The sequence below is a fragment of the Lineus longissimus genome, chromosome 10 (assembly GCF_910592395.1).
Source record: "Lineus longissimus chromosome 10, tnLinLong1.2, whole genome shotgun sequence".
NCBI classification, from domain to species: Eukaryota; Metazoa; Nemertea; class Pilidiophora; order Heteronemertea; family Lineidae; genus Lineus; species Lineus longissimus.
The window spans coordinates 12,761,566-12,781,713 of NC_088317.1; the positions used below are offsets into that span (position 1 = coordinate 12,761,566).

Here is a 20,148-nt window from a genome sequence, read left to right on the forward strand (position 1 = left end):
AGCATACTGAGCAAAAACAGGGTCTTCTGGTTCCTTCCAACACCACTAGATGAGAATTTTCAGTGAGTTTTTTGCCATGAAAACCCGTCTTGGCGCACCGTGATTAAGTGATAGGTGGGCCATCATGTGATAAGCACAGCTTGTGGCAGAAACAGTAAACTTGTGCATGTTTCCAAATAATCCACCCAGCCGTCACAAATGCACTACACTTTTATCCTCCTTGTGACTCTCTGCAAGTGTCTTGTTCTTATAAGGGGCTTGAAAGGATCAAGAAATCTTGAACCCTGGGCTCTCAGTTGCAGGTGCAAACCCCACCCAGAGAGTGCCCAAGCTCCTGGAAAAACTGGTATGGATAAAAATCATGTTCATAGTCTATTTTCTGTAAATGGATGATTCTTGTGAGAAACAAAAGGTAATAGTCTTGTGTTGCTGCCCAGTTTGATTTGGTCAAAAAAAACCTTCCACTTCTTGTCATGTTGCACCATTTATTCTGGGTCACCCTCTTAGTTCAAACGATTTTGACACCCTTAACAATAGTCTTAGCCACAATACCACTTTCCTGAACACAGTAAGTTGGATTCCCTGGTATTTGGTCAAAAATGTGGGAGTAATCAGTCCAAGATTGACTGAACTTTGACGAATGCTTCCAAACAAAGTTCACATCCAACCACTAAAACCGGCCTTGTGGTTTCTTCAGAAAGTGTTCAAACTAAAATCAACGAATTTCATAATGAGGTCTCACTTTTGAAGTATGAAAAAATACCCAAACCTATATGATAACGCTGGAAAACCTACTTTAGTACGGCAATATCAGTAGGGAAATAACAAAAGGAAATTCAAGGGCCGACATGTTTGATCTGGTTCTGGCATTACCATACGACCACCCCCTATAACCCCACCCTGACATCGAAAATCCTCATTTCGAGTTGATAAGGTGGGCCTTTTTAGAGAGGAAAATGGGGCCATTTTACCAATCATGGCCATGGCTGTTACACACGTCGGAGCTCCCTCTGCATTTTTTTCTACAGGAAAGGATGGACGCAACCAAAGAAACAACAAGCAGGCAGACACCACCAGTATTAAGCATTCAGAAAAATTACCTGTGGTTCCAGAGCCAGAGGAGCCTATTCAATACAAGCCAAGAAAATACATTCATGAAAACAATCGAATAAATCACAATGTCAAAGGATTGGCACTACAGAAAACCAAATGTAAAAGTTTTCGGCAATGCTGTAAACTGAAGAGCCAATTATGCCTCTGCAAGTTTCAGAAGTTTCAGGATCAATTCCTTTGGGACATTTTCAAAGATACATTGCTTTGCTGTGACCCTTTCTCAGTATTGACAGAGGTTGGTAGCAATGCAGACAGACACACATGAGAGTATGCTTACATTTTCTTGGGCAGTATGACAATGTAAAATTAGGCTCAAGTGCTGGTCGTACGAAATCCCCTTTAACCTCTTGACCACCGTTCGAACCGTTCCATGCCAGGGCCTTTTTTGGTATTATTGTGCAGCAACGTGCATCTGGCAAAACTTCCATCTATACGATTTAGTTCAAGGTGGTAGGTAGCAGACGACATGCCTACGTCACTATACACTAGTAGAGCCGAGCCAGATCATACCAAACAATACACAGAAAGGTCAATCATATCGACCTCTCATGCGGTCGGCGGTTAAAGCCTGTTTTTGATTGAGACCGATATACCAGTCGGCGGTAACAAAGAGGTTAAGAGAAATGTCGCAGGGAGTGTGCTTACAAAGACTTGGATGAAGGTAAAGACGTAGGTAAAGTCGATGAAAAATCCCCTTAGATAGATCTCCGACATAAATTTAAAGATCAAACAGTTAATACTCCTAACTTCTTGACTCTCACAAGATGATTTTGACCTATCTAGACCTGACAATGACAATTCAAGGAAAACATTAAACATCCCCAAATTGCATGAGCATTTTTCCAAAAAGTATATTTTGGTCCCAAGAGCCAGTTTTGCTAAGAATCATTAGGCACTTAATCTACACTTCCTGAAATGTTTCTCACACTGCATGACTAATTTCTTGAGATATGGTCATCATGTGACAGAAAACCAGTGAATCAAAGAAATACTGTTCATTTCGGATGGGCGGGCGTCATGATGAGATCATACACATGATAATCGAAATTTCTTCGCAGTTACTAGTCAAATCCTGTGCAAGACACTTTTCACACTTCTTGTAAACCACGACAGCTTACCAAACAATGGTCACATGTGAACATGTCAATTGATTTCTCAGTTGTAATTACCAAGCGGCTGCCTTCATTGAAACCCACTGCTATATAGATGTACCAGGTGTCCCAAAACAAACAAGTCCTGCATTGAAATTTAAAGTGCATCATTGATGTTGATACACTCTGTACAACAGTCCTACATGTATCTCCATCCTTCATTGGCTCGGGGATATACACGATATATACATCGTGTGACCATCACCCCAAATCAGAAATTGTTTTATCAAACAAGAAACCAGGCATACTACTCAAATTATGAACATTGACCTCAGTAGTTCCTTGAAAAAAGTTTCCCCAAAAAAGAGATATTGAAATGTCTTAAGGACATTGTGCTTTCATGGGGCAAAAAGACAGGAGAATAGATAAATTCCATATTATCGCAGACACTACTTGCAATTTCGTTTTTATTCGGGCGGTGATGGATGGAGGACTTTCATTACAAATTTTGACTACTATGACCTTGAAAACTAGGTCAAGCTCATCGTTCTTACAACACAGGAATAAACTTCTTACACTTTGACTAATGCCAAATAATAACAAAACGTGAGACTATCCAAGACAGTTTAAAGTTGTGACTGAAACAACCTTAAGTGAAATGGCCGGGGCCACTGTGCTCACCTCCCTCACAGATTTTTTCTGTTTTTGATTTTAGCCACCTTATGGCTAAACCAGGAATTAAACCTGACCGAATTTAGTCCACAAGGTTGTATGTACCAAATTTAAGTCAATAGCTCCAGTAGTTACCAAAAGTGCCAACATCGGCCAATTTACGCTATTTGACCTCTGTGACCTTGAAAGGTAGGTCAAATCAAAAACTTGCCTGACATGTCATGTATCGTCATTACTTTGTACCTACAATCAAAATTTGGTGATGATCACCTTAGTTAGGGAAATATAGCACTTCTTGTGTTTTTGGTTATCACCACCTGGAGGCATTATCAGGAATCGAACTGGACTGAATTTTGGTCTCCCAGGTGTCATCACATAGGGGAACATAGTACCAAGGTTGAAGTCATATGAAAAAGATTTAACAATGATCCAACCAGGAATCTCACTGGACCGAGGCTACATAAATACCAAGTTTCAAGCCAATACCTCCAGTAGTTGCAAAACATGCCACTATTGGCTAGTTTATGCTGTTTGACCTCTGTGACCTTGAAAAGATGATCAAATTAAAAATCCTTCTGATATGATATGTACCTTAGATAAAAATTTGGTCATGATCGAGCCCTTAGACTAGTTTGTAGTTAGGGAGATATACAGTCCAAATCACAATTGACAGCCCCGTAAATCACGCCACTGGCTACCCAGTGCATACATGTAGGTCACGTGAATGTCGCACATAATCTACGCGAAACATAGAGGGATAAGCATGTCACTGATGCGTCATTGACGCGCAGCTCCGCACAACCTGCACCTACGTTGCACGTCACTGACGATACAGGACAGATGTCATTAGTGATTTGGACTGTAGCACTTTTTGTGTTTTTGGTTTAAGCCACCTGGTGGCAAAATAACCCAGTTGTCATTACATGGGGAAACGAATGCCCATTTCCTTACAAGAAATGGCCATTTTGTTAGTTCATACTTACCTATGGAACACTTTTGCATGTTACTCCATTTGGGCTCAAACACAAGAGTATCCCTTTAATTTTGTAAAGGGAGAACTGTGTTAACAGCTCGGCCGCCAGGCGGCGCCCTGACCGATCCCGGGAGATCGCGCCGATCTCATGCCGCCATATTCAGTCCCACTCTTGAGCGTTATAAAGAGTATGTCCCGTTTGTGGGGACGGCGGGAGGGCAGGTTCCATAGGTAAGTATGAACTAACAAAATGGCCATTTCTTGTAAGGAAATGGGCATTTTGTGTCATTCAAACTTACCTATGGAACACTTTTGCATCGAATCCCAGCAACCTATTGGAGGTGGGAAACGAGGACTTACCTAAGGCTGAGCTGTTGTTCCATCAAGGAGGCACCACCGGCATATTAGCTAAGGAGGACCGCCAGGGGAAAGAAATGGGGAGAACCGGGGGACCGGTATTTTGATCTCGGTATTACAATCGTATTTATAGAGAGTAATAGACCCATTCTCCGGAAAGTGCTAGAATTGCGTAATAAAACCATCTTCTTTCCGGCAACAGAGCTTAGAGCAAGTAAGGCATGTTCAAGGGTGTAGAATGAGTTATTGCTAAACAACAATAAGAAATTGCCTCCTTTCTCGTCTACTAGGGGTTGCCTGGATTGTTGAAGATAGGGCATATCAAAAATGGCGCAAGATGCGCGTTTGACTCTTCAATCGGGCTCCCCCCTCTTTTGATCTAGCCAGGATCAAACAACATGCCCCGCAGACACAATCGGGCCGATTGTGTGCATGCCATCTACGAGGGAAGAAACGTCTCGTAGGTAGAAACGAGAGAATGTGGAGTGATTACTCCAACATGCAGCGGAAACGACTTCTTGAAGAGCAACTCCTTGGTAGTTAGCCCAGGAGGTGGCTAGTGCTCTAACTTCGTGCGCTGAGATGTTAGCTAGCGCACGAAGATCAGAGGAAGTCCTCAAGGTGTTGTAGGAAAGACGAATAGTCTCCACAATCCACCTTGAAATAGTGGCGGCCGCTATCTCTCGTTTATTTCCCTCCTTATAGGACAAAAACAAACGCTCTCTCCCCTGGCGGATACCGGGAGGTTTTGTCCTATTTATGTAGAACTTTAGGGCCCTGACAGGACATAAAGTACTGTCAGGAAGATCATAAGAGATCGTTCCTGACAGAGAGGGAATAGTAACCGGGGGCCGAGAGGCGGCCGGTCCCTGGTTCTTCGCCAGGAAGCCTGGTATGAAAGCCAGGATAACCTCCCCTCCCTCTCTAAAAGCCAGCTTCTTAAAAGAAAGTGCATGGAGCTCTGATCTCCGTTGGGCGGTAGCCAAGGCTACTAGAAAGACCGTTCTGAGTGTCAGATATTTCATGGATGAAATAGACATGGGTTCAAAAGGATGCCTCATGAGCACCTTAAGGACAACAGAAAGATCCCATTTAGGGGTGTTGTGAACCGGTCTAGGACGCTCTAATAACATTCCTCTGAAAAGAGGGGTTATTTGGTCCTCCCAACGAAGATCCCAGGTGCTTAAAACACGGAGGGTAGAAGCGATGGCGGACTTGTACCCTTTTATAGCCGTGACAGATAGTTGTCTTTCCGTGAATAATTCAATAAAGAAATCAACTAATCTGTATATAGAGGGAGAGATCGGATTAACTCCGTTCTCCCTGCACCAGGAAGTGAAGGTAGATCACTTTCCTTGATACACATCAAGGGTTGACCCCCTTTGAGGTGCGGACATGCGTTTGACAGCGATGTCCGAAAAGCCTCTCTGATGGAGATGCAACTGGATAAGTTCCAGGCGTGAAACTTGAAAAATCCAGGGTTCTGGTGGTAGCATCTCCCCAGGGGGTGCCACAGGAGGTGCTTCCAAGTAGGAAGACTCCTGGGGTGGTCTATCAGGAGCTCCAGCAAGGCTGGGAACCAGGCCTGATTTGGCCAGCAAGGTGCAATGAGAGTTATTCTCACCGGGTGGCTGGTCAAGGTCTTGTTCAGGACTGGTTGGATGAGAGGGAGGGGTGGAAACGCATATGCGTTCAGCCCGACCCAAGAGGCTGTAACGCTGTCGACTTCCAGGGCCTCTTCGTCTGGAAGTGGAGAGTAATAGATGGGAAGGCGATTGTTCAGCCTGGTGGCGAACAGATCTACCTTCGGAGATTGCCAAAGGCGACAAAGGTCGTCTACAATCTCCTGATGGAGTGTCCACTCTGTCTGGACTAGTTTGTCCTGACGGGACAGGGCGTCAGCAAGGATGTTGCGTTTGCCCGGTATGTGTCTGGCACATATCGATACTCCAAGGTCGACACAAAGATGGTAAAGCTCCCAAGTTAGCTGGCAAAGAATGCCGGACTTAGTGCCTCCCTGTCTCCTGACATATGCTACTACTGTAGAATTGTCGGAGAACAGGGTTACTCTCCGATTCTTCAGGTGAAGGGAAAGAGCCCTCACGGCAAGAAGGACAGCCTTCATTTCCAATATATTTATTGAAAGAATGGTCTCCTCCCTTGTACATAGACCCCTTATGGACATGTCACCGTTGTTCAGATGTGCTCCCCACCCTAGAAGAGAAGCATCTGTGAACAGGGACACTTCTGGGGACGGTGGAGCAAGATCTACACCGCTTTGGAGACGAGTCTCCGACTCCCAGAAGTTCCAGACGTTCTTGAGTAGGTATTGAGGTATCAATACCAACTTGTCTAATGGGTCCCTGTGGGGTATTCATAGAGACATTAGAAACATCTGGATGGGACGCATATATAGACGGCCATGAGGGATTTGGTCTGCTGCCGAATTCAGAAGGCCCAAAAGGCTCCAGCATCGCCTTGCGGGAGCTTGAGTCTTTCCTCTGAATTCTGCGACGAGATGAATAATTTTCTTTATCCTGTCTAGGGGGGGCAGCATTTTCCCTATGGCCGTAAGGAACCGAACTCCAACGTAAACGAAGTCTTGGGATGGTGTGAATTCTGACTTTGTTTCGTTGATAATCCAACCTGCGGAAACTACTTTTTGCTTTAGAACCTGAAGTTGTTGCAGTAGTAGTTCCCGCGATTTGCAACGGAGTAGCCGATCGTCTAGGTAGTGATGGAGCTTGAACCCCATCACTTGAAAGGGAGCGACGAAGGCTGTGACTATCATTGTAAAAATTAGGGGTGCCGATGCCAGACCGAACGGCAGGGCCCTTAATTAATACGTCTTTCCTTCGTAATGGAATCGAAGGAAGTGTTGATAGTCTGGATGGATCGGTACATGTAAGTACGCATCCGTTAAATCCATCGATACCGCCCAATCGTTGGGCTGTATCGCCGTTGCTATAGACCTGGTGGCTTCCATCTTGAAATGAGGAACATTCAAGAAGGTGTTTAACCTGGAAAGGTCTATGATCAGCCTCCATGTCCCTGCTTTCTTGGGAACCAAGAAAATGTGGCTGTAAAAGCCGGGGGAACATGGATTTTGAAGGACCTGGATAGCTTGCTTCTCCAGTAATGTCGCGACCTCTGCTTGGAGGGCAGAGGCCTTGACTGGGTCCTTCGGTGGCTGAACTGGGGTCGGATATATGGTAGTCGGGGGGGGGGGGGGGGTACGGTTGAAATCTAGCTTCACTCCGTACCTCTAGCGTTAGGTAGAGAGGTCTTGGCCCTCTGTGTCGCAGTGGGGGCATATAATTTGTCCCAATCTTTCTGTACTTGAGCCACCTCTTGTACAGAATCTGCGAACAGGAAAGAACCATCCATAGGAGCGGTTCTTAAGGCCCCTTCCAGCTGGAGGGATCTGATGACCTTGAGAGAGCCCAGTGCGACGTCTCTATGAGTAGGACGCTATTTGCTGCGGTCTTGGCGGACAGAGCAATAGCGTGCCTAATCGAATGTGACAAGATTTTGTGTCATCAGATAGTGACTCATTATCCTTTAGGGATCTGGCTATGGCCAGGTAAGTGTGCTCTGCGTAGGAGAGCACCGCTAACGTGTTTTTGGCCAGACCCTCTTGTGCTCTAAGTTCTCGGTAAGCCGAGGAGCAGGTCACCCTAGGCACAAGTTGGTCCAGCTGTACATCGTCCTTTAATATGGAAGTCGATGCTGCAGCTGGACAGCCGGCCGAGCTGACTCGACAATAGTCAGCGCGGTACTGCCTAACGGGAGGAAGTTGTGCCGTGAACAACTTCCCCGGTTTACACCAAGCTTCCGGTCCGGCTGCCGGAAGGACAGGGATGGAAGTACGTTGGTGGGCGCCTTGGGAGTCTCTGATTGTACGCTCCAAAAGTTCAGAGACTGCTACCACCGACGGGGAGGGAGGAAGGAATTAAAAGGCCCGAGTGGAGCCCTGAGAGACCTGTGGATTGGGATCCACTTCCTGTCCCCAAAATGAAAAGGTCGGTGTCGATAAGTCTGGCAGTTCCGGCGGGGTAGGGCACAGATCCTGCGGGAGGTACGTTCTGATCAAGGATCTGAGTGTCCTCATATCCGACAAGATACTGGCCTCCTCTGGTGACAGCTCCTCCTGATTGGGGGAGCGGTAGCCTGGCTGAGAACTCTCGTTCTCAGAAAATTCCTCTGAAATAGAGGAGTCGGATGGTGGGTATCCGATGGGACCAGGCGCACCAGAGGAACCGGAACCCTGCTCCAGATGGCTGAGTCTATCAGTAAGACCCGCTACCATCTGGATGAGCTGGGACAGTTGCTGTCCCGACTCTGGTTCCGGACCCGACGTGCGGCTTCTCTCAACGACGGGCGGTTGAGGAGAGGGTGAGCGCATAAGCGAACCCTCCAAGCCGTATGTACGGGCGAATGGGTCTTCCGGAAGAGGAAGATGCCCATATTCTGAACCAGAGTTCAGATGTCCCCTCTGCGTGGCTCGTTCCATGGGAACGACGCCTCTGCTACGAGGAGGGGGTGGCACTTCCGGTTGGCTCCACCTAAGAGGTTGGCCAACGTAGGGAGGTGCCTGCATTTCCGGCAGGACGAAGTCCGAAACCGGAAATGCCCGTAACTCCTTCGCCAGTATGGAGCTACCGGTTGCCCTTTTAGGAGGAGGTACGGAGGGCGGAAACGCTGTTACCGAAGACGCATGGCGTTTCGGAGGTGGCGTTATAAAGTACGTCCCTACTCTACTGTGTCCGTGAGGACTGGGGTTATTTCGCAGTAAAGACTGAGAAAAACCCCCAGTAGAGTCTTCGGTTACTGATAAACGGGAACCCGCGTCAGCAACCGGAACTGCAATCGGCGGACCGGAAGCAGGGTGCACCCGCGGGTACAAAGGGCTTGTACTCGGGGGACCGGACGACAGAGGAACCGGAAGGTTCCCTGAGGTCCGGGGTATATTAAACCCTTGGAGACTTACTGGATGTAAGTCTCCCTTGGGACCACAGACATTGATAATGTCTGATCCCGCATCCTTCGCAGCCGCGGCTGGAACCGGAACTCGGCTGACGGAAGGGGTGGTGGCGGAAGGTCTGGTAGACCTCCTGGTTATTTGCCCGGAAACGGAACCGGAAGAGGGTTGAGGCGACTTCGCGGCCCATTTCCCGCCACCAGACGAAGTCCTTTGTGGTGAGACAAAGGATGCCGTCGGAGGGGTACGCCATATAAAAAATGGTACCAATGACAATAAAAACACTGGGAACCCCAAGTAGGCCAGAAAGGACGCAATTATTAATGGAAAGGAAAACATGCCTACTTGAATTAAACACTATTGCAATGGATCTGAGTCTTGTTCATTACAATAGAGAGGAGAATAGCCTACGTAAATCTACCCTACCAAGATCAAAATAATGGAGCCGGGTCGACTAAGCTAGCTAAGAAAGGTCTGTAATTAAATAGACTGGACAATACTAATGCCAAGATTAGTTTGGCGGTCTACTCCGTATGTGAATGAACCCAAAAATCGCCTAGACTTGGCTGGTTGAATTTGGTTTTAAATCGAATTCACGGCAGCTTTGAAAAAACGATGTGCTTCGTAGAAGCACAAGAGTAAAGACTGAATATGGCGGCATGAGATCGGCGCGATCTCGTGGGATCGGTCAGGGCGCCGCCTGGCGGCCGAGCTGTTAACTCAGTTCTCCCTTTACAAAATTAAAGGGATATTCTTGTGTTTTAGCCCAAATGGAGTAACATGCAAAAGTGTTCCATAGGTAAGTTTGAATGACACAAAATGCACCAAGTTTCAAGTTGATAGCTCCAGCAGTTACAAAATGTGCCTTGCTAACGGACTACAACGACGGACAAGGCGTGATGACATGAGCTCACCCGTGTCGGCTAAAATCCATACAAGCGTCACCTTGTATATCCATCATCCAAAGCACTACAACAACACACAACACTGAACAGCAATGGTACATACCTGTTGATGCAGTGGAACCTTGGAGGAGGAAATCAGAGAGACACATTTAAGTAACACGTGCAAACATTTCAGTGAAATTGACAGCCAAAGGCCCTCCAAGTTCAAAATACTGTACTATCAGGACTCTTTTAGTCTGCTGTGCTCATCACCTCCACTCGAATTAAAAACTGCCCGATACTTAGAAAAACTGGCTCTCAAGTCTCAAACTGACTGCATTGAAAATTAAGTCTTCCAAAATTCATGCTTATTGCAAAAGTTATACCCTGTTTGACAGTATAATATCAAATGATAATTTCAATGCTGAACTAGATGTAACGCGAACAAACATGTTCACAATGCTGTATCTGATCTATATGGCACTGAAATATGAATTAGTCAGGAAAGTTGTGTGGCCAATGGCAGAGTCACTAGGCCAATAAATCCTATTGGAGTCTAACCGTAGTGGCATGCAGAACGCTCATCCTGCCTGGGAGGAATACCCTCTGGAAAATACCACCTTCGTGTCCAGGTACAGCTGGAAATAGGGAATTTAAGATGCCTGCCAAAAAAGCTACTTGACACACCCCTGAAGTTTCATCAAAAAAATTCTGACACATTTAACCCTTTCAGGACTGAATATTTTTTTCCTATACCTCCACTCTTGACTGGATAATTTTCAAGTTTTTTCGTCAAAAATCGAAAGTTTTTGAAAGCAAAATATCGGCATGCAAGAATGACTATGAAATTGGCATGAATAGAAAAGGTATTCCCCAGGATGTCGGGAATCCCCTCCGAGCAGTTAAAGAATGCAGATTGGCATTAGAAATGACTGGAAAACCGATGTAGTGAAAAAATCGTCGATCTCGCATTTCTGCGAGACTCGTCCAGAACGGAGGTATTGCGTTGCTAACAATTTTGCGAGACTCGTGCTGAAAGGGTCAAGGCGTTTAGAGCAGCCGTGAGGTCAAAATGGACAGAGATGGCAAGCGGTGAACAGATGCCCGGTAATTTAAAGTCCCCTTCAAAGCTCTAGGGGAAAAAATACAGGGTGTCTCAAAAAAAGTATACCCACCTTGAATCATCAATTATATGTAAACTACTAAATTTTATTCAAGTGTAGTATGTCATTAGAAAGAGCTGGATGTACTCTTTCCTAAAAATGATACCCTAAACATGCATTTATTTTCACGGATGAAAAAAAAAGTTTTCGGAAGTGAGTGGGGCTCGAACACACTCTCCTGTGTGCTTAAGGAATTACACCCTCCAACCAAGCTATCTGGGCTTTCTGGAAAATCTGTAAAAAGTTCCAAATATTTTACCAACTTTCTCCTCATCATTTTTCAAGGATCTTTTATTCCCTGCTCTTCCCAGATTTGAGGGTCCGTCAGATGAGACTAAAAGTCAAAGTCCCTTGTACCCGAGTGTCTACGCTAGCGCAAGAGATCCCACACAGGTGGACACATTTTCCAAAGCAGCGACAATATTCAAACATATCATCTCTGCCAGTGTTGGCTTCCATTGCGTGTGTTTTGCATGTATTACATGCATAATGTACACAAATGTACACGGCAAGAATGCTCGAACAAAATGCTGTAAATGTGGCGATTTACGAAAGATCGTCGAGTCTGCTGTAATGTAGCCTTATCTAATATTACTGAAGTGAATATATTCATTCCTATTTTGAGCCGATTAAAACTGTTCAAGGGCCAAAACTCACCACGCTTCAAATCATCATCGTCTGCACGCACAAACCTGATCACACAGCAATTTTCTATACATTTCCAAAATAGTTTGCATAAAACCCCTCAAAATCACTTTGTTTTAGGAGGAATTTATTCGAACAAAAACTTGAAATGCATGTTGAGGAAATGTTGAGGTGGACAGTCAGGTTGGACACAAAATCCAACTGATAACGACACCAGTAAAGATTCATGAATGAAGAGTAATGAAATATCATTGTGAACTTACTGTATGGTTTAAACTTTGTCATGTACTTTGATTCCTGCTCCTCTTTCTGCGACTTATCATAGTAGTTGAGGGCATCCAAGACAGCCTGTGGATTCTTCTTCTTCTCCTGTTCTGTGATTGCCGAGTGTTGTAGTAGGTCCGCCCATGCCCTTGGCATGCCCTGCAACAAGAAATGATTTATTTCTCAATCATGATATATCACAGGCAAGAATTGTTGTGGATTGAAGTGCATGGTCACTCCTGCACTTAGTGGGTGTACCATATCTGGGTGTGCCACATCCTGACATGCAGGGGTCAATTTTGAGCAGAACAGACCCACCACAGAAAAAAAAGAAATGAATTGCCCTGAACAGTATCCAAGATCACTGCAAAACCCTTCGCTGATCAGAGAACTTGGGAACTTACTACCTCTTTGGAAGGTTACCTCAAATCTGGTGTTTTATGAGGGTTGCCTCCCAAAGGGGATGTGAGGCTGACACTCTGATGTCCCAATAGGTGGACGTTTGGAATGTTTTTACCAGATTTGCAGAAGGCAGTGGGCATGCTGATAACCAATGCAAAGCATGATCAGATATTGAAAACCAGTTACATGCAAGTGCAAAAAAATCCTGATTAAATATTTATATATTTTTTTTCTGGCCAACTTGATATTCAGAACTTTAGGTGTTTTGACCTCCTGATAGGGAGGTACCATCATTTTGTGATTGAACGTGAAAAATGTCTGATAAGAGGATGTTCATAATACAAAAACGAAGGATTTGCGAAGCACAAGAAGCGTTTGCTTGTGATGATGACCAATGGAAAATGTGAAAGGAAAACAATTGAAGTGCAAAAGAAAGAAAAAATACGATAAAAATAAATTTTCTGGATGATCTAATGTCAATTTATAATCTTTTGACCTCCCAACGATGGGGGGGGGGGGGGGGGGGGGTTCAATCGTAATCGAAATCAACAAAAATATTTTTGAGAAGAGGTGAATGTCTTAAAATCCGGAAATGACCAGATATTCACTGATTTCAGACTATTATAGAGTACTTACTGCCTTCTTATCAAACATATACTGCTGGTTCGGCTATTTTTGTGATGCACATGTATGACGGAGAGGTGCCACTGGTATTGGCATGGATACACCCCATCTGACTGGAACCGGAAGGTTACGTCCAGATGCAGCAATGGTTCTTCACTGCTTTAACCTTTATTGATTATTGCAATGATAGACTGTCACTTTTTTTAATTTGAAATTTCCAGCTCCCCACCACCACAAAAGGCCCACGACAAATTTATAAGATGTAAAAAATAATGCTCCAGAAAAATATAATTAAGCGTAAAAAATGTAGGAAAATATACTAGATATAGTGATATTGAATATTCCACAAAATGGATGGAAGGAAATTCAAGATGTTTCAGTTAGGTGTTGACTAGGATGCATTGACTAGGATGATGTTTCTAGGTTCCAAGAAGGTGACATCCATTGGCAGCCGTGGCATTCTCCTATTGGTCAGGAAGAATGGGCTGAAGCCAGTGGCGTTGCAGACAGACATCTGGTAACTGAACAGAATCAGCTCGATGAACTGGTTCCAATCCATTTGCAAATTCGATACATAAATCGAAATCCCTTGTAAACTGTAGGGGTTCCATCAAATTTCTCTGTTAACTCATTGCACTGAGGTCAATATGACGGCGCTTTATGGTGCTGTACATGTGGCAGCCATACTGAATATTGCATCGCACTGATTCTGGAAACAATTGCTTTTTAAAATGAAATGGCCAGGGCCATTGTGCTCACCTCATGTGGAGGAAAGATGGTATTGTGTCATGTAGTGTTAGGTTTGATGTAGGTCCAAGCAATTACAATTTCCCCAAATGGCCAATTTACAGTACATTCGACCTCTGTGACCTTGAAAAGTAGGTCAAATCAAAAAAGATCCGGGTGACACATTGAATGGTTGTAAGAATTAGATGTACTTATGATATAAAATTGGTGCCAATCGGGCAAGTAATTACTAGGAATAATGGCATTTTGAAGAATTTAGGATTTGACCCCCTCCCTGGAGGCCAAACGGCAAATCAGATCGCACCAAACTTCAGTACCTGAGATAACCTGACCAAGGGGTACATGTGTACTTAATTTGTGATCAATAGTCATTGCAGTTAAGAAACGTGCCATAGTTACGGCCTGACGGCCAATTTACGCCATTTGACCTCTGTGACCTTGACAAGAAGGTCAAATTAAAAACCTGTGTGACGTATACTGTATGGTGGTTAGATGTACCCATGATATCAAATTGGTGGCAATCGGGCAAGAAGTTAAGGAATAATCACATTTTTAAGGTTTTTGGATTTTGCCCCCTGGTGGTCAAGTGGTGAATCATATTGGACCAAACTTCGGTCCCTGAGATCACCTGACTAAGGGGTAAATGTGTGCGAAATTTGGAATCAATAGTCATTGCAGTTAAGAAACGTGCCATAGTTACGGCCTGACGACCAATTTACACCATTTGACCTCTGTGACCTTGAAAAGGAGGTCAAATCAAAAACCCGGAGGATATATGATGCACCTTTGCTAGAAGTACCTACCATATTTATTTCAAAATTTCCTGACTACTATTAAGGGAGATATTGCATATTTTCACTTTTAACGTTTGGCCCCCTGGTGGCCAAACCATGAAACGAATCGGACCGAAACTTGGTCTCCAAGGTGTCATTACATAAGGGTACATGTGTACCAAGTTTCAACTCAATAGCTCTAACAGTTACGAAACGTGCCCTGCTAACGGACGACGGACGACGACGACGACGACGACAGACGACGGACGCCACGGTATGGGATAAGCTCACCTCTGCTAAGAGGTGAGCTAAAGACTTCTCACAGACAGAAGTGAAATTGGCTCCCTAATGACATGAAATGTGGTCTCCAAAATCGAAAAAATGGAAAGGAAACTGAATATGGTGGGCATATTGAATAGTGACATGCATCATTTTTTAACTCGAGTTGTCAGTTGTCTGGTATGCAGAATCTGGGATTGTCTTAGAGTCAAATAAATTTTCTTTACTTACAACCACCTGCCGCAGTGAATGAAATAAAAGTATGTTCTTGTTAATTGTGACCCGTCAACGCAAAACCAGGCGCATGTAGTTCTGAGCTTGGCAGGTTGAGACGGACTGTTTGTTCATTTCTCTATTGTCTGCCTTTTGTGAAATATGAGCACATCAATTTCTTCCATTATCACCTGGTGTCATTTAGGCTCATCTTCTGTGCGACATGTGCCTGGTTTTGCTGTGATGGGTCACAATTGGTAGTGCTCCAAGTGCAAAGTTCCAAATTTCCAGTTAGATGGCACTGGAGGGATGTCATAGAAATCTAGGAAATCCTCAATTGCTGTGCTAGAGTAAGGGAGCTGTAGCACTAGTAGGGTATTGCCTGGAAAAATATGTGTGGGTAAAAAACTTTCATTTTGGCATGAAAAGTTGAATTTTAAAACAGAATAACCCAACTTCTATCTTCATCTTGGTCAAAAGAAACAATAGGTCACAACACTAAAAGTCTCTTCAAAGGAACCAATCTGAGGGTTTTCGATTCATCTTGACCCATCAAGGGTGAAGATTCACAAACTGATCTACTCATTGCCACAAGGAAAACATCAGAATTGTGAAAATCAAGCATTCAAGCTTCACGATGCATTTTTCATGTCAAGGTAAAACTATTTCCTCAAAAGACTGTTTCATTCAACCCCGTAATAAACCTCTATACGCACTACTTGAAAATTCAGACCTATTTCTTGTCTTTCTATAACGTCCCTCCAGTGCATCATCTCACAACAAATTTTGGAATCACTGTACTTGGAGAGCCACCAATATAAAACCGAAACCAATAAATTATTCTAACACGTGTTTAAGAAGATGAAGTTTTAATCCTGTAATACCTTTAAAAGTTGCATGCATGCAGAAGAAAACAAAGCCAACGTAAATATTGCACAATAAACTAAGGAAACAAGCACAACATTGTAGGACCCGTCAACGACCTGGTGTCAAGACAATTCAGTGATGAAGCCCTTGGTTCCAAAATGACCAGTCAACAACAATAAGTCAGTACTGCCACAAACAGTGGTATGGGAATCACAATAAATATCACTCACTGTACGAAGACCGAGGTTACATGTAACTGCCACAAAACACAGGCCCTCATTAAAAATGAGTAACATTTAATACTTGACATAATGATAATTCAGAACAAATCCCCAACCCATCCCACTGAAATATGAATTATATTAATCCGGCAACCCTATTCTTGAATAAAGATCTGAAATACAAATCTTGAATTTTGGCATTTTCACCAATCACTACAGTCCCAGCCACAACTGACATAATCTGCTTGATGCAAGCTGATCACAACCTCTGCTGTGGTGCTACGTAAGCTGGCTGTGTGCATGCCATGAAAATTTGCTGCGACACCTAACGAGCGCAAAACACTTCAGCGATCCTACTGTGAATGAAAAGGCCAGGGGCCATTGTGCTCACCGTATGCTATATTTTGTGGTAAGGAATTCATGATGATTAAGAAACACGCCACATGTGTAGTATAAAGGTCAAATCAAAGTGGGACTATGACATGTGATGTATCCTTGCTTGGAGTACCCACCGACCACACTAATATTATCGAAAAACAGGTCACTTATAAGCAAGATATTGCACTTTCTACGTTTTCAGTTTCGGCACCCCTTGTGGCCAAGTTCAGAATCAGATCTAACCGAATTTCTGCGTTAAAGGTAAATTTGACATAGGGGATCATGTGTAATATACCAAGCTTCAAGTTCATACATTTAAAAGTGATTAAGAAATGTGCAATAGTTACATTCAAATGGCCAATTTACCTCTGCGACCTTGAAAAGGGGGTCAAATCAAAAACCTGCAGGATATGTGATGTATATCCTTGCTTGGAGTACCTACCATAAGAATATAATCGAAAACAAGTCACTATGAATAACCGTGATATTGCACTTTGTACCTTTTTTAGTTTTGACCCCCTGGTGGCCAAGTGGAGAATCAGATCAGACAAAAATTTGTGCTGTCAGAGGTTAAACGACATAGGGAGTCATGTGTACCAAATTTCAAGTTCATTGCTTTTGCGGCTAAGAAACGTGCCATAGATACACACAAACCGCCATTTGACCTATGTGACCTTGAAAATTAGGTCAAATCAAACCACGTGGGATATGTGATGTATCCTTGCAAGGAGAACCTAACACAAAGATTTTATCGAAAACGAGTAACTTATAACACTCTAACAGAGAAATCACATTTTTTAGGTTTTCTATTTTGGCCTCCAGGTTGCCAAGTCAAGAATCAGAATTGACTGAAATTCAATGTCAGAGGTCACCTGACCTAGGGGATCCTGTGTACAAAGTTTCAAGTTCGTAGTTCTATCGGTTAAGAAATGTGTCACTGAATTTAAACAGGATACAGACGAAAGACGATGGAGGACACCGACGGACACTGCAGTATTGTATAGACTCCCCTACGGTGAGCCAAAAATGTGTGTAAGTGGAACACAGCGCTAGCAAAAGTGATGTCGGATGAGATTATTAGAGTATTCGTGCAACCGATGCGGAGGGTTGCATGTTAGTTACATGCAAACTGCGCATGAGATATGCAAATTAAGGAATGTCAATTGTGATAAGGACTGTACAAATTGCCAAAATTTGGGGTCCAAATAAACCAAGAAGCAACGCCATTGAAGGCATTAGGATAGGTAGCGTTACCCTTAAAATGTTCATTGCACAAGTTGCAAAATAGATCGAGCACCCCCAAGGGCCAGCAGCTGAAATCTAAGATAGCAGACACAATGATCGTGCTGATTTAGAAATGACAGCACTGCAAGACAAAACAGGAAGCAAACTGAAGATATCTCTTGTGAGTGAATTCATGTTGCAATGAGATGTCCATCCGACAAGTTACATGTGGAAGCTTCTAGACTCATTCACGGGTAGAGATCTGTTTATTAAAAGCAATCCAAGCCAATGCTTTCCCTGAAAGTGCAGCCAATGGATATTTCATATGAATCCTATGATTTATTCCAAGTGTTTCTAAATAATGAATGAATGTCACGGACAGTTTGCTTCCTACACTCTTAGCCACGCCTCCTAAACCCTAAGGTCCACCCCTTCTTAAACCCCTATTTTTGTATTGTTAACCATATATTCATTGCCATGCTTTTACAATAAAGTAAGTTAGTCTACAGAAACCAAGTTGTGAAGTTGGCCATCACTTGCTCAGCCTTCCCAAATCATGCATTTTGCCATAAAAGGACTTGACCCCACACATTTTGGTGCCGTGGCCAGAATGGAAGAGAAGGGCCTATGCACAAGGAGATCAGTCCAGCGAGGGCAACTAGAAAAGTTGCTTACAGAAGGGGAAGCGCTAAGCGGGGATGATGCCAGATTAGCAGAGCTAATTGCTCTCACGAAATGCGTGTCCAGTAAGCTGGGCGAACTTGAGGATCTTGATAATCAGGTGTTTGAGAAAACCGCGATCGGGGAGCTTGAGGAGGAACTGATAAACGCAGATGATATCAGAGGACGAGCATAGCTCTTGAAATGCACGGCAAAAACCTGAAGCCGGCTAGACCTGTCACGACCTCACCTCAAAGCTCATCAGAGTCCACTAAACGTAATGTAAATTTGCCAAAACTTAACCTAACAAAATTCGATGGCAATATTCTCGAGTGGAATACGTTTCTGGATAGTTTCAATGCAGCCATACACAACAACAAGTCATTGTAGGACATTCAGCGCTTGCAGTACCTTAAGGAACACTTGGTTGGGGAGGCCAAGGATAAACATCTAAATCTGCCTCTCGCTAACGCAAACTATCGGCAAGCACTGGACATCCTAAAGGAAAATTACGGACAAACGCATCTATAGTCATTTACGCTTACATGAACGATTTCTGGAGAATACCTGGACCAAACAGGTCCCTAGCAAGCCTCCAGAAATTCTACGACAGGATTGAAACATCAAAACGCGGTCTTTCCTCTCTCGGAAAAAACCGAGGATTCATACAGTGATTTACTTGTACCCATCATTCTCCAGAAGCTTACGAAGGAAATACGTCAACAGATAACAAGAACACGCGGAAATTCGAATTGGAATATCAAGGATTTACGTTTGGCGATAAAAGGGAAATCGATACGTTACCCGCGGGTGAATGCGCATCGCCCTGTGCCGTGGGTGAGTCTCAATCTTATTCAGAATCAAACATGTCAAATTTAACCGGAGCCTTCGTAGCCCAATCCCGTCTGCCTATTACATGAATGTTTTGTAAGGAACAGCACTAACTCGGCTCTGTGGACTACTGTTATGGATGTCGCGAAAAGGAAGGAGATAATCATGAAGGAAGGACGCTGCTTCAATTGCCTGGGAAGAAACATAGTGAAAGAATTTACAGACCCACTTAGAGCGCTTAGAAGATGGGCGATACTCAGCGAGGTTGCCTTGGAGACCGGACCATCCACACCTACCTACCAACTATTAAATTTGCCAAGCCAGGACTAAGAGAATGGTCCGGAGGATCGCACCCGATACCAGGGCCGTCTACAACAAGATCATAAAGGAACAGTTCTCTAGCAGCTTCATTGAGACAGCAGATGATACAGTTCCAGGGACAGGCCCTTATCTCCCACACCATCCTGTAGCAAAGGATTCACACATTCTTCTAAGGTTCTTTGACCAGCTTTACAGTGTATTGGGTTTGTCCCTTTGAGACACCAAGTCCACAGTAACAATCTTATTATAATTGACGGACTCCATTTTGAATGTCTCGGTACCAACTATAGTTAATTGGTGCTTTACATGTGTAACAGTGTAGCTATGTGTAGAGAAGTTTGGTCAACGATGAAATTTGGGGCTATGTCACGCATCTCCTCCTAAACTATGCATTGTCGTGGGGCAAAAGCGAGTTGGGAGTGTTCACTTAACTATGTGCCCATGTTTTGGGTGAACTTTAAGGCC

The 20,148-nt window shown here is 44.0% G+C and overlaps 1 protein-coding gene across 7 annotated transcripts in view; it reads right to left on the reverse strand.

The window, feature by feature from the left end:
- LOC135494707 (serine/threonine-protein kinase PAK 3-like) overlaps window positions 1–20,148 on the reverse strand; it is a 67,952-nt gene that overhangs the window by 26,885 nt on the left and 20,919 nt on the right. For 3 of the 7 annotated variants that reach the window (XM_064782924.1, XM_064782925.1, XM_064782931.1), the window contains 2 exons: window positions 12,143–12,302; window positions 1,101–1,124 (listed from right to left, as the gene is read on the reverse strand). In XM_064782924.1, coding sequence (XP_064638994.1) covers window positions 1,101–1,124; window positions 12,143–12,302 — 184 coding nt within the window. Of the gene's footprint in view, window positions 1–1,100; window positions 1,125–10,195; window positions 10,214–12,142; window positions 12,303–20,148 lie in introns of all 7 variants that reach the window. The other 4 variants (XM_064782929.1, XM_064782927.1, XM_064782930.1 and 1 more) reach the window with 2 other exon arrangements.